Source organism: Dreissena polymorpha, chromosome 1 (genome assembly GCF_020536995.1).
Source record: "Dreissena polymorpha isolate Duluth1 chromosome 1, UMN_Dpol_1.0, whole genome shotgun sequence".
Taxonomy (NCBI): domain Eukaryota; kingdom Metazoa; phylum Mollusca; class Bivalvia; order Myida; family Dreissenidae; genus Dreissena; species Dreissena polymorpha.
Window position 1 is genome coordinate 127,385,013 of NC_068355.1, and position 13,266 is coordinate 127,398,278.

The 13,266-nt window shown below is 38.3% G+C and overlaps 1 protein-coding gene across 1 annotated transcript in view; it reads left to right on the top strand.

Annotated features, from left to right (window-relative positions):
* LOC127849189 (uncharacterized) overlaps positions 1-13,266 on the top strand; it is a 55,621-nt gene that overhangs the window by 16,055 nt on the left and 26,300 nt on the right. Inside the window, exons 4-6 of the mRNA XM_052381912.1 lie at positions 2,032-2,212; positions 7,114-7,314; positions 7,977-8,067. Coding sequence (XP_052237872.1) covers positions 2,032-2,212; positions 7,114-7,314; positions 7,977-8,067 — 473 coding nt within the window. The remainder of the gene's footprint in view (positions 1-2,031; positions 2,213-7,113; positions 7,315-7,976; positions 8,068-13,266) is intronic.

Sequence of the window (13,266 nt, forward strand, 5' to 3'; positions counted from 1 at the left end):
TATAAATGATCTTGTTGGGGCCATAACTTTGTCGTTCATTGTCAGATTTGTAAATCATTTGGCACATTTGTTCACCATCATTAGACTGTATGTCGCGCGAAAGAATCACGTCGATATCTCCAAGGTCAAAGTCACAATTTGAGTTTGAAGGTCAAAAATGGCCATAAATGAGCTTGTCTGGGCCATTACTATGTCATTCATTGTGACATTTAAAAATCATTTTGTACATTTGTTCACCATTATTGGACGGTGTGTGGCACAAAAGAATTACGACAATATCTCCAAGGTCAAGGTCGCCACAACTAAAAATAGATTAGATAGATTTTGAAACAACTATGTAACTATGAACAATCAGTTACAATGCACATTTTGATTTTGAGTTTCTCTTTTTATCAGACTTTTTTTATTGCCCCCCTTCGAAGAAGAGGGGGTATATTGTTTTGCACATGTCGGTCTGTCCGTCTGTCGGTCCGTCCACCAGATGGTTTCCGGATGATAACTCAAGAACGCATAGGTTAGGATCACAAAACTTCATAGGTACATTGATCATGACTGGCAGATGACCCCTATCGATTTTCAGGTCACTAGGTCAAAGGTCAAGGTCACAGTGACTTGAAATAGTAAAATGGTTTCCGGATGATAACTCAAGAATGTTTATGCCTAGGATCATGAAACTTCATAGCTACATTGATCATGACTGGCGGTAGACCCCTACTGATTTTCAGGTCACTAGGTCAAAGGTCAAGGTCACAGTGACTTGAAACAGTCAAATGGTTTCCGGATGATAACTCAAGAATGCTTACGCCTAGGATCATGAAACTTCATAGGTACATTGATCCTGTCTGGCCGATGACCCCTATTGATTTTCAGGTCACTAGGTCAAGGTCACAGTGACTCAAAACAGTAAAATGGTTTCAGGATGATAACTCAAGAATGCTTATGCCAAGGATCATGAAACTTCATAGGTACATTGATCATGACTGGCAGATGATCCCTATTGATTTTCAGGTCACCAGGTCAAAGGTCAAGGTCACAGTGACTTGAAACAGTAAAATGGTTTCCGGATGATAACTCAAGAATGCTTGCGTCTAGGATCATGAAACTTCATAGGAACTTTAATCATGACTGACAGATGACCCCGATTGATTTTCAGGTCACTAGGTCAAAGGTCAATGTCACAGTGACTCGAAACAGTAAAATGGTTTCCGGATGATAACTCAATAATTCTTACGCCTAGGATCATGAAACTTCATAGGTACATTGAGTATGACTGGCAGATGACCCGTATCAATTTTCAGGTCTCTAGGTCAGAGGTCAAGGTCACAGTGACTCGAAACAGTAAAATGGTTTCCGGATGATAACTAAAGAATAATTAGGCCTAGGATCATGAAACTTCATAGGTACATTGATCATGACTGGCAGATGACCCCTATTGATTTTCAGGTCACTAGGTCAAAGATCAAGGTCACAGTGACAAAAAACGTATTCACACAATGGATTCCACTACAACTGACAGCCCATATGGGGGCATGCATGTTTTACAAACAGCCCTTGTTTTCTAATTGAAATCAAGGTCAATTTTACACAAGGGGGTTGACAATACACATTTTGAATTGTCTCCCTTTATCAGACTTTTTTCAACAGAAAACCTGGTTTTGTGACAATTTTGTCCCTTGTTTTATCTTGAGGTCATTGAGATTTAAGCCTAGTAGCACTCATGCACCTGAACTTCAAAATCATGGGTACCCCTGTGGCTCAATTTCCGGAAAAAAAGGATACCCCTGTGCCTGGATTGTTAATTCCAGATTTGCCCTGTACCTCATTTTCCAACTATCTGAGTTTTCTTGTTTGCGCTCAGGAGTAAAGTAGAAATTAATAAAGGACACATTAAATTAAGAAAAATCGAACAAAATGGCTTCATACAATTTTTTGGAAAGTCCTGATACTCAATACTTCATAATCCTATGTATCCACATCTAGGTATGATATGTATTTGTTTAATAATCAAAAACATTAAACTTTCCATTCCAGTTCAGAACCCAAACATTGATTCTAGTCAGAAAAAGAAAGGTGGTCGATCCAATCGCGGTGGTAAGGCGGCAGGGGGTAGGGGTCGAGGGACGGTCCCCACCCAGGCTCCAGGGGCTGCTCTAGGGCCCCCTGTTGTACCAAATATACAGGTGCAGGCCCCAGCCCCTCTGACCTCCACTCAGTAAGTGTTTTTATTATTCATTTTTAGCTCGACTTTTCGAAGAAAAATGAGAGCTCTACTCTTACTCTGATGTTCAGCGTTGGTTTAAGTTTTTATAAAGGCAAATACTTTTTAACACTTTCAAAGATAATTATACCCCACTAAACGGTCTGTCCGTGTCAGGTCTGTAATTCAAGTAGTTTTCATCTTATCTTCACCAAACTTGGTCAGAAGTTGTATCTAGATGATGTCTAGACCAAGTCCGAACATGGGCCTTGTTTAAATCAAACTTGGAATACTTCTTTATGGCAACAAGACATCAGCATTAATTTTAGAGTTATGCCCCTTTTTATACATAGAAAATTGAAAATTTGGTTAAGTTTTGTGTTTAGGTTCCACTTTCCTAAAGTATCAAAGCTATTGCATTCATACTTGCAACACTTACTATAAAAAAAGGGGAATGTGCAGGCAAAGTTCTGTAACTCTGACTGGCATTTTGACAGATTTATGGCCCTTTTTATACTTAGAAAATTCAAAATTTTGGTTAAATAAGTTTTGTGTTTTGGTCCATTTTACCCCTAAAGTATAATAGCTATTGCTTTCAGACTTGGAACACTCTAACTATCTTAAGGGGACTGTACAGGACAAGTTGCATAACTCTGGTTGTCATTTTTTTTTACGTAATTATGGCCCTTTTTTGACTTAGTGACTTTAAATATTTTCTTTAATTTTGTGTTTAGATGCACTGTACTTCTAAAGTATCAAGGCTATTGTTTTCAAACTTCAAATACTTTCTTACTATCATAAGGGTACTGTACCTGGCAAGTTTAATTTGACCTTGATCTTTGAATGATCTTGAATCTCAAGGTCAAATATTTATTTAAACAAATTTTGCAAAAATTGCCATAACTTCTTTATTTAGGATCAGATTTGATTCATACTTTGACAAAACATCACTTACCTGACATACCACAATGGACTCCACCCAAACCAACCCCCACACGCCACCCCATATTTGTTATTTATAAATATTTGTTTTTCCTTTTGTTTTCTTATTTGTGAAATATCATCTAATAAATGACCACACCCCCACATTATTCCCCGTCTCCACACACACACACACGCAAAGATTTTTTTTTAAATGAGACATGGTAAAAAAAACACAAATATTTATTTTTATTATTAACCAGGTTTTCCGAAGGAAAAAACTGGTTATAAGATTGGCGAATGCAGGCGGGCTGGCTGGCGGGCGGGCGGAACAAGCTTGTCCGGGCCATAACTATGTCGTTCATTCTCAGATTTTAAAATCATTTGGCACATTTGTTCACCATCATTGGACGGTGTGTCGCGCGAAATAATTACGTCGATATCTCCAAGGTCAAGGTCACACTTTGAGTTCAAAGGTCAAAAATCGCCATAAATGAGCTTGTCCTGGCCATAACTATGTCATTCATTGTGAGATTTTACAATCATTTGGCACATTTGTTCACCATCATGGGACGGTGTGTCGCACAAAAGAATCACATCAATATCTCCAATGTCAAGGTCGCCACGACTAAAAATAGATTTTTTTAAAAACAAACTTACAAAGGGGGTTAATTTTGTTTGTTCATTTCAAAAGTTCAGTTTGAGTTTTCTCCCTTTATCAGATTTTTTTTTCACAATGAAAACCTGGTTTTGTGACAATTTTGTCACTTTTTTTATTTTTGAAAGACTGTCCAACCATCCCACCTAAGCTATTGCTATCAAACTTAAAATATAATCTTATTAGTTTGTTTTATGTCTTTACAAATGTTCAATAGATTGTGGAAAATATACCTGAACTCAGAATCGTCTATAATGTACCACTTCTTTAAAACATAAGCAATCAATATGTTTCAATTATGGTCCTCTTCCAGTTAGAATATAACTATATTACCTTGACCGTATTGAATATGAACAATTTCCCCATGATGGCTTACGTTAAACTGTCAAGCACTCGAAAAGTAGAGCGCGCTGTCTCATGAAGCTCTTGTTCCAAAATGTACCAGCTGGGAGGGGATTATCCTGTGGTTTTGTTTTCACCATTTTGGGAATAGGAACAGGTCCCTTTGGATTGGGAAAAATTGTTATCCCCCGCCATAGGCGGAGGGATATTATTTTGGCGTTGTCCGTCTGTCTTTCCCTCCGTCTGGAGCCATATCTTGGAAGTGCTTTGGCGGATTTCATTATCCCCACGTTTTTCGGAGAAAAGTGGGGATATTGTGGTGATGTGCGTCTGTCCGTCCTGGCCATTTGCTGCTGCTACACTATTAACACTAGAACCTTGCAACTTACATACATGGTAGCTATGAGCATATGTGCGACGGTGACAGTGACGGAATTTTGATCTGACCCCTGGGTCAAAAGTTATGGGGGTTGGGGCGGGGCCGGGTCAGAGATTTTCACTTATTTTTATGCCACGGGTATGGTGCATCGGCCATTACTTTTGCAATATTGATGATAGCAACTTGATATTTGGCATGCATGTGTATCTCATGGAGCTGCACATTTTGAGTGGTTAATGGTTAAGGTCAGTTCATCCTTCAAGGTCAAAGGTAAAGAAAACAAATCCAAGGGAAGTAATAAGCTTTAAAGGAAGGTAAGTAAATAACCTGCCAAATGATATAAAAAATTAAATAAATCAAAGTGGCGCATAGAGTAACACAGTAGTGGCGCAGAGATGTATTTAGTAATCCATTGTTTGTGTTAACTCATCTGTGAAATGGTTAAGCTCATCCATCTAATGTTTATACAAGGGATTATAAAATATTGGCGCAAAGGGACACCTGTATATGAGAGAAGAGATAGAATGCAGTCAAGCATAAAAAGCATGAGAAACTCATGGAATAGAGCCTCAAGAATCTATAAAAGGGCTGAAACTTTCAATTTGTGCAATTACAATTTTAGACTCGTTACTGAAAATCTGTCAAAATTTTTAAGTGGGGAAAATGTGAGAAACAATTTAAAGCAAGATGGACTTTGAACAGGCACATCAAAGACAGACATGAAATTCAACATATTCATTGTTGTGTACAAGATTGCGATAGAAAATTTCTGAGACGCTACTATTTAGTCAACCATTTAACCTCAAAACATAACTTTTTCAAAACAGGAGCAAGAAGATTGGCTGTAAGAGAGCATGTTCAGCCTTCTCATAAGTCATTCCAATTAGGATGACATGTACATAATTGGCTACAGTGAAGTTGATTCATTATTAGATTTGTTAGGAGAGCAGGATGAGGAGGAGAAATTAGGGTATAGATTTTCACTCATTTTTTGGGTTATTTTACATGAACTTCTTCATTTCTACATTGAATTACTTCAAATTTATACTGAACATCTCTTATGACAATACGGTCAATTTCAACTATGCATGGCCCCATTACCAACCCTTGGGCGCCCCTGTGTCAAACATGCCGCGTGGGGATACGCGTCGGCCTCTGCCCCGCCATTTCTAGTTGAAACTTGGTATGAGCATATATATGGATAATAGGATGATGCACGCCAAATGGCATTGTACACCATCTGATAATAACAGAGTTATGGCCATTTGTATTTTGAAAAAATGTTTTTTGTGTGTCCAGAGCCATATCTTGGAAGTGCTTTGGCGGATTTCATTGAACTTGGTATGAGTGTCCAGAAGCATATTGGCGTATTGAATGTAGTGCTATATGGGAGATAAACTAAAGGTTAAGCATATTTATATTTTAAATGAATACCTTTGATTGGAAATGTTAAGGTCCCATATCGACAAAAAAAGAATCATTTCGAATGGATACCTATACTGGCCTAGAATTTGAATGGAAAACAACACACTGTGGATAGACGGGGTTTGCATTTTGTGCCCCTCCATCAAGGTCACTGTTTATAAAAATACCAAAACAGCAGACATGTTGTTTCTTGTCAATAACTGACAATTGGATTTGATAAAACTTATAAAGCAAGTTTGCATGGGGACCTCGCTTGGGATTCTGTATGGGACATGCACCTTAAGGTTAAGGTCACTGTTTCAAAAATAGACAATTGGTATCCAGCTAAGAATTATAGTTTGGATGGAGTTATTGAATTGATATTGTGAAGGTTGGTTATTTATATGGGGGCAGTCAGACCAAGGTCACTGTCACAAAAATAAGAAAAAAATGTATCTGCATAAATATAATAAATTGAATAATGATGAAGATATTTTGCTGGAATGTATCGTGTATAAAGCATACATGTAGTTGTTTATTCCATTTTGGACCAGTTTGATTAGATTAAGGTCACTCATTACAAAAATAGAAAACCTTCACTGAATAGCTTGAGTTTTAAGGTCCTATTTTCGAATGAAAGGCAAGATTTTCAACTCACCTGGATTTAGCATTGAAGCCAGGCGAAAGAAAATTATAAACAATTGTCTCAAAAATGTCTTGAGGGATTTCAATCAAACTGAAGACATATACATGTATATCCCATATTCAAATGATTAAGATAACCACATATCTGTATACTAAGTTTGGTATAAAAAAATTGAACTAGTCATAATTCAAGGCCTTTTTATGTTGACATTTGCTAAAATTAGGGGCAATTAAAAAACTTCGGAAATTTACATATGCACTATATAGGCAAATGTTTTGGTAAATTAGTTTCTCAGGAGTGGCATAATGTATTTGGCTCAAACTTAAGCATGTATTCTCCATATTGAAATGACCCCACTTGTTAGTTTGGTTTCTCATACATGTACTTTAGACATTTGTCATAATTAAGGGCTTACTTGTTTAAAATAAACTAATCAACCAGGTTACAGGTTTTTAACTTAACTATTTTTCAACAAACTTCATATGTAGATACCTTATGATACATCCCGACACAACATTTTGGGATCCCGTACATGCATGAAGCCCGACTCTTATCTATCACCTCAGGAGTCAAGGGATTCGTTATGTGCGGCCGCAGGGTTTTCGCCCAGAGATTCGTCAGCAGATGCAGCAGGCTTTCCCATCCATTCAGACACCACATCAGACACCACAACAGATCGTGGTGATGACGCCCCAGGCCTTGCGAAACCTGATGCCTGCTCAAGTCACGACTCAGAAGCCTGCCGCGTCATTGGATACACAGACAGGGTGGGGTGCTTTACTCTTTCAGTGCTGGAACCGAATTTTGAAGGCCTTTGCAAACAGTTTGAATCCAGATGAGACACCACAGAATGTGGCGTCTCATCAGGATCCAAACTGTTTGCTATTCTGATAGTATTCTTTGAAAAAAATTCAAGAAAGTGCTAATTTGAAAAAAACAGCAGACGGCATTTTAGCAGACAACAAATTTCCCAGCATGCAGAGGGTTAATCAGTTTTCATAAATCTTGTTGAGAATGAATACTGTTGGATCATGGATGAGCCTTGTCACTCAACAATCTGCTTCCTATTTTATTTTTAACTGGCATGCATTCTAGGCAGGGCAATTACCTGGTCCAGTGGATTACTCCTTAAGCATTGAGGGTACTTAAATAAAACATAAACATAAAGCCATGTTGTAGTGGATACAGTGTCTGGCTATTGACCATAAGAACACGGTTACGATCCCCACAGTGGTGCGTTCTTTAGATCTCCTTGAGTAGCCTCTTCAGACTGCACTTGCTAATCTGCGATGAGACTTTACACATATGCATAAAGGCCTTTTTTCTCAAAGCAAGACTCGAATGTTGAAATTCACAGATTCTGAATTATTTCCCTGGTTTCCATCCATGGATAAAATGCTGTTGACATACTTTGTGTTTCCTGCTGCAGGGTGCCTCAGCCGTCTCCGGAGACAGTCAGCAGTAGTGCTGCCAGTACCGACCAGAAGGAGACAGTCAATGACCCTCCAAACATACCTGATGTAAGTGTTTGGTAGAGAGGCAGTCAATGACCCTCCAAACATACCTGATGTAAGTGTTTGGTAGAGAGGCAGTCAATGACCCTCCAAACATACCTGATGTAAGTGTTTGGTAGAGAGGCAGTCAATGACCCTCCAAACATACCTGATGTAAGTGTTTGGTAGAGAGGCAGTCAATGACCCTCCAAACATCCCTTGTGTAAGTGTTTGGTAGAGAGGCAGTCATTGACCCTCCAAACATACCTGATGTAAGTGTTTGGTAGAGAGGCAGTCAATGACCCTCCAAACATACCTGATGTAAGTGTTTGGTAGAGAGGCAGTCAATGACCCTCCAAACATACCTGATGTAAGTGTTTGGTAGAGGGGCGGTCAATGACCCTCCAAACATACCTGATGTAAGTGTTTGGTAGAGAGGCGGTCAATGACCCTCCAAACATACCTGATGTAAGTGTTTGGTAGAGAGGCGGTCAATGACCCTCCAAACATACCTGATGTAAGTGTTTGGTAGAGAGGCAGTCAATGACCCTCCAAACATACCTGATGTAAGTGTTTGGTAGAGAGGCAGTCAATGACCCTCCAAACATACCTGATGTAAGTGTTTGGTAGAGAGGCAGTCAATGACCCTCCAAACATACCTGATGTAAGTGTTTGGTAGAGAGGCAGTCAATGACCCTCCAAACATCCCTTGTGTAAGTGTTTGGTAGAGAGGCAGTCATTGACCCTCCAAACATACCTGATGTAAGTGTTTGGTAGAGAGGCAGTCAATGACCCTCCAAACATACCTGATGTAAGTGTTTGGTAGAGAGGCAGTCAATGACCCTCCAAACATACCTGATGTAAGTGTTTGGTAGAGGGGCGGTCAATGACCCTCCAAACATACCTGATGTAAGTGTTTGGTAGAGAGGCGGTCAATGACCCTCCAAACATACCTGATGTGTTTGGTAGAGAGGCGGTCAATGACCCTCCAAACATACCTGATGTAAGTGTTTGGTAGAGAGGCAGTCAATGACCCTCCAAACATACCTGATGTAAGTGTTTGGTAGAGAGGCAGTCAATGACCCTCCAAACATACCGGATGTAAGTGTTTGGTAGAGAGGCAGTCAATGACCCTCCAAACATACCGGATGTAAGTGTTTGGTAGAGAGGCAGTCAATGACCCTCCAAACATACCTGATGTAATGTTTGGTAGAGAGGCGGTCAATGACCCTCCAAACATACCTGATGTGTTTGGTAGAGAGGCGGTCAATGACCCTCCAAACATACCTGATGTAAGTGTTTGGTAAAGAGGCAGTCAATGACCCTCCAAACATACCTGATGTAAGTGTTTGGTAGAGAGGCAGTCAATGACCCTCCAAACATACCGGATGTAAGTGTTTGGTAGAGAGGCAGTCAATGACCCTCCAAACATACCGGATGTAAGTGTTTGGTAGAGAGGCAGTCAATGACCCTCCAAACATACCTGATGTAAGTGTTTGGTAGAGAGGCAGTCAATGACCCTCCAAACATACCTGATGTAAGTGTTTGGTAGAGAGGCAGTCATTGACCCTCCAAACATACCTGATGTAAGTGTTTGGTAGAGAGGCAGGCAATGACCCTCCAAACATACCTAATGTAAGTGTTTGGTAGAGAGGCAGTCAATGGCCCTCCAAACATACCTGATGTAAGTATTTAGTAGAGAGGCAGTCAATGACCCTCCAAACATACCTGATGTAAGTGTTTGGTAGAGAGGAAGTCAATGACCCTACAAACATACCTGATGTAAGTGTTTGGTAGAGAGGCAGTCAATGACCCTACAAACATACCTGATGTAAGTGTTTGGTAGAGAGGCAGTCAATGACCCTCCAAACATACCTGATGTAAGTGTTTGGTAGAGGGTCAGTCAATGACCCTCCAAACATACCTGATGTAAGTGTTTGGTAGAGAGGCAGTCAATGACCCTCCAAACATACCTGATGTAAGTGTTTGGTAGAGAGGCAGTCATTGACCCTCCAAACATACCTGATGTAAGTGTTTGGTAGAGAGGCAGTCAATGACCCTCCAAATATACCTGATGTAAATGTTTGGTAGAGAGGCAGTCAATGACCCTCCAAACATACCTGATGTAAGTGTTTGGTAGAGAGGCAGTCAATGACCCTCCAAACATACCTGATGTAAGTGTTTGGTAGAGTGAAAAACGTATTAGCCTCTCTCTGGGAAAGCTGGGTTTCATGCATGTGCTTTAATTGTCGTCCCAGATTAGCCTGTTAAGTCCCCACAGGATGATCAGGGACAACACTATTCGCCTGAATTGAATTTTCTTTTTGATTCACTTCCTTAAAAGAGAGTATGCACGATTTTTATATGTGTTAAATTGTAATGTATTGATAAAAATATGTTACAATAACACAAAATAGGCAAGAAAAATTATACATTGAAGACGAATTTCATAAAATGCAGAAAAGACAAGTTAGCACCCCGAGCCGATTGTGACGAAGATATTTCATACATATATTTCCTATAATAACCGAAGCATTCGTCTTTTTATTAGGATTGGATTTAGTGTTTGTGTGTCGTATGAATAGGTATTGTTGCAGAAAATGAAAATGATCGTAAATCTAATTTAGATTCACATCGTACTTGCATGATATACATGCTGGCGAAATTCGACTGTACAGACATTTTTCATTTCAGAATTAAAGATCTGGCTTATTTCGCTTTCGACACATGTTCTTCTTAACTTTTATTTTGATTTATATGGAAATATATATATAATAAGTTTTTTACACATTTTATATAAATTCATAAATATTTGACAAAATCCTGCATACTCTCTTTAAACGAAAAATTCCATAAAAGCAGAAAATGTTGTCCTTCATAAGCCTTTGCATACTGCACAGACTAATCTGGTACCACACTTTACGCACATGCATGAAGTCCTGTTTTCCGTGCACCAGGCTCCCATAGAGCTGAACTTAGTTGTTTCGAAGTCACTAGGAGTTCAAAAATGACTTTGTGATATCAATTGTGCAACATACTAGATATAAACTTTTAAAGACCTCATATATTTAATAAAGGTGTTCAATATACTCATAATCACATAAAATATATATCATTTTAAGCGAGGCTGTTTTCGGAGAAAACCCAAGCTATTGTCATAGCCAGCTTGCCGTCCGCCGTAGGCGTCGTGCTAAAACCTTAACATTGGCCATAACTTTTTAAATATTGAAGATAGCACCTTGATATTTGGCATGCATGTGTATCTCATGGAGCTGCACATTTTGAGTGGTAAAATTTCAAGGTGAACATCATCCTTCAAGGTCTAGGGTGCAAAAAAACAAAATAAAGGAAAGTAATAAGCTTTAAATTGACATAGTTATCTGACCTGCCCACATATATATTTTTGTTAAATAAATCAAAGCGGCGCAGTAGGCGGCATTGTGTTTCTGACAAACACATTGTGGTAAAAGGTCAAGGTCATCCTTTACAGTCTACGGTAAAAAATACAGATTTAAGGGAAGACATAAGCTTTAAAAAGGGAGAAAATTATTCAATATTGAACATAGCCACTTTATATATTTGGCATGCATGTGTATCTCATGGAGCTGCACATTTTGAGTGGTGAATCTACAGTCATGGTAGTGGCTTTTAATTATTTGCTACAAAAAAATAGAGATTTGTTACAGACAATTATTTTCAAGGGAAGTAATTTATATAATTATAAATCTCATATTATATATTTCCTTACCAAGAATTGAAGTTCTTTTCACAGTTACTGTACAGATTTATTATTTTGATTATTTATAACCCAAATGATTGATTTGTCAAAGTTTTTTTTTAAATGATATAATTATAATTTCTTTGATGTTCATTACATACCTGTGGACTTATGTCCATAGATACATGGTCAACTTATGAAAAAGAAAAAAAACTCTCGCTTTTATGAAAAAGAAAAAAAATCAACTCTCGCTATGATCTCTTTTAAACCACAGGCCTTGGTTGTCAGTGATGTCTGACATGGTCATAATTGACCCCCCCCTCCCCGCCCTCCGGTTGAATTGGACAAAATTCAATGGAAGTAATAACCTTTAAATAGAAATTTTCGCACTGTCTGTCAGTCTGTCACACTTTTCGTGTCTGCTCTCAATTTCAAATACTTTTCATCTGATCTTTACGAAACTTGGTCAGAAGTTGTATCTAGACAATATCTAGGTCAAGTGCCAATTATGGGTCATGCCGGGTCAAAAACTAGGTCATGGGGTCGAAAAAACAAATCCAAGGGAAGTAATAAGCTTCAAATAGACATATTTATCTGACCTGCCAAAAAATATATTTTTGTTAAATAAATCAAAGCCGGGCAGTAGGCGGCATTGTGTTTCTGACAAACACATCGTGGTAAAAGGTCAAGGTCATCCTTCAAGGTCTAAGGTCAAAAATACAAATCCAAGGGAAGTAATAAGCTTTAAAGGGAGATAATTATTCAATATTGAACATAGCAACTTGATATTTGGCATGCGTGTGTATCTCATGGAGCTGCACATTTTGGGTGGTAAATCTACAGTCACAGTAGAGGCTTTTAATTATTTGCTACTAAAAATAGACATTTGTTTGAGACAATTATTTTCAAGGGAAGTTATTTATATAATTATAAATCTCAGATTATATATTTCTTTACCAAGAATTTAAGTTCTTTTCACAGTTACTGTACAGATTTTTGAAGATTTCAAGGGAGATGATTTCTATACCTTCCAAATGATAAATAGAAATTTTATTTCAAAGCGGTGCAGTAGGGGGCATTGTGTTTCTGACGAACACATCTCTTGTTAAGTATTTCTTTTGATTACCTTATTATAATTTCTTTGTAGCTCATCTAAGCAGAAAATGCTTTTGGTGAGCTGATGTGTTCACCCAATGTCCAGCGTCCTTGTAACGTGTCATGGGATATGCATAGTAAAATTTCAGCACATTACCACTCTAGAGGCTCTTTCGTCTTATAATCTTGATAAAACTTGTCAAAATTGTCTATCTTGACAATATCTAGGAATGGTTTAATCTAGATCACATTCATCCAAAATCCAGGTCAATTGTTAAAAAAAATCTTGTCATCACTCCAGAGGCCACATTTATTACTCAATCTTGATAAAAGTTTATCAAAACAGTTATCTTGTCGTATCTTAGGCCAAGGGTAAATCTTGGTCAAGTGTGTCTAAAACCTGGGTCACTAGG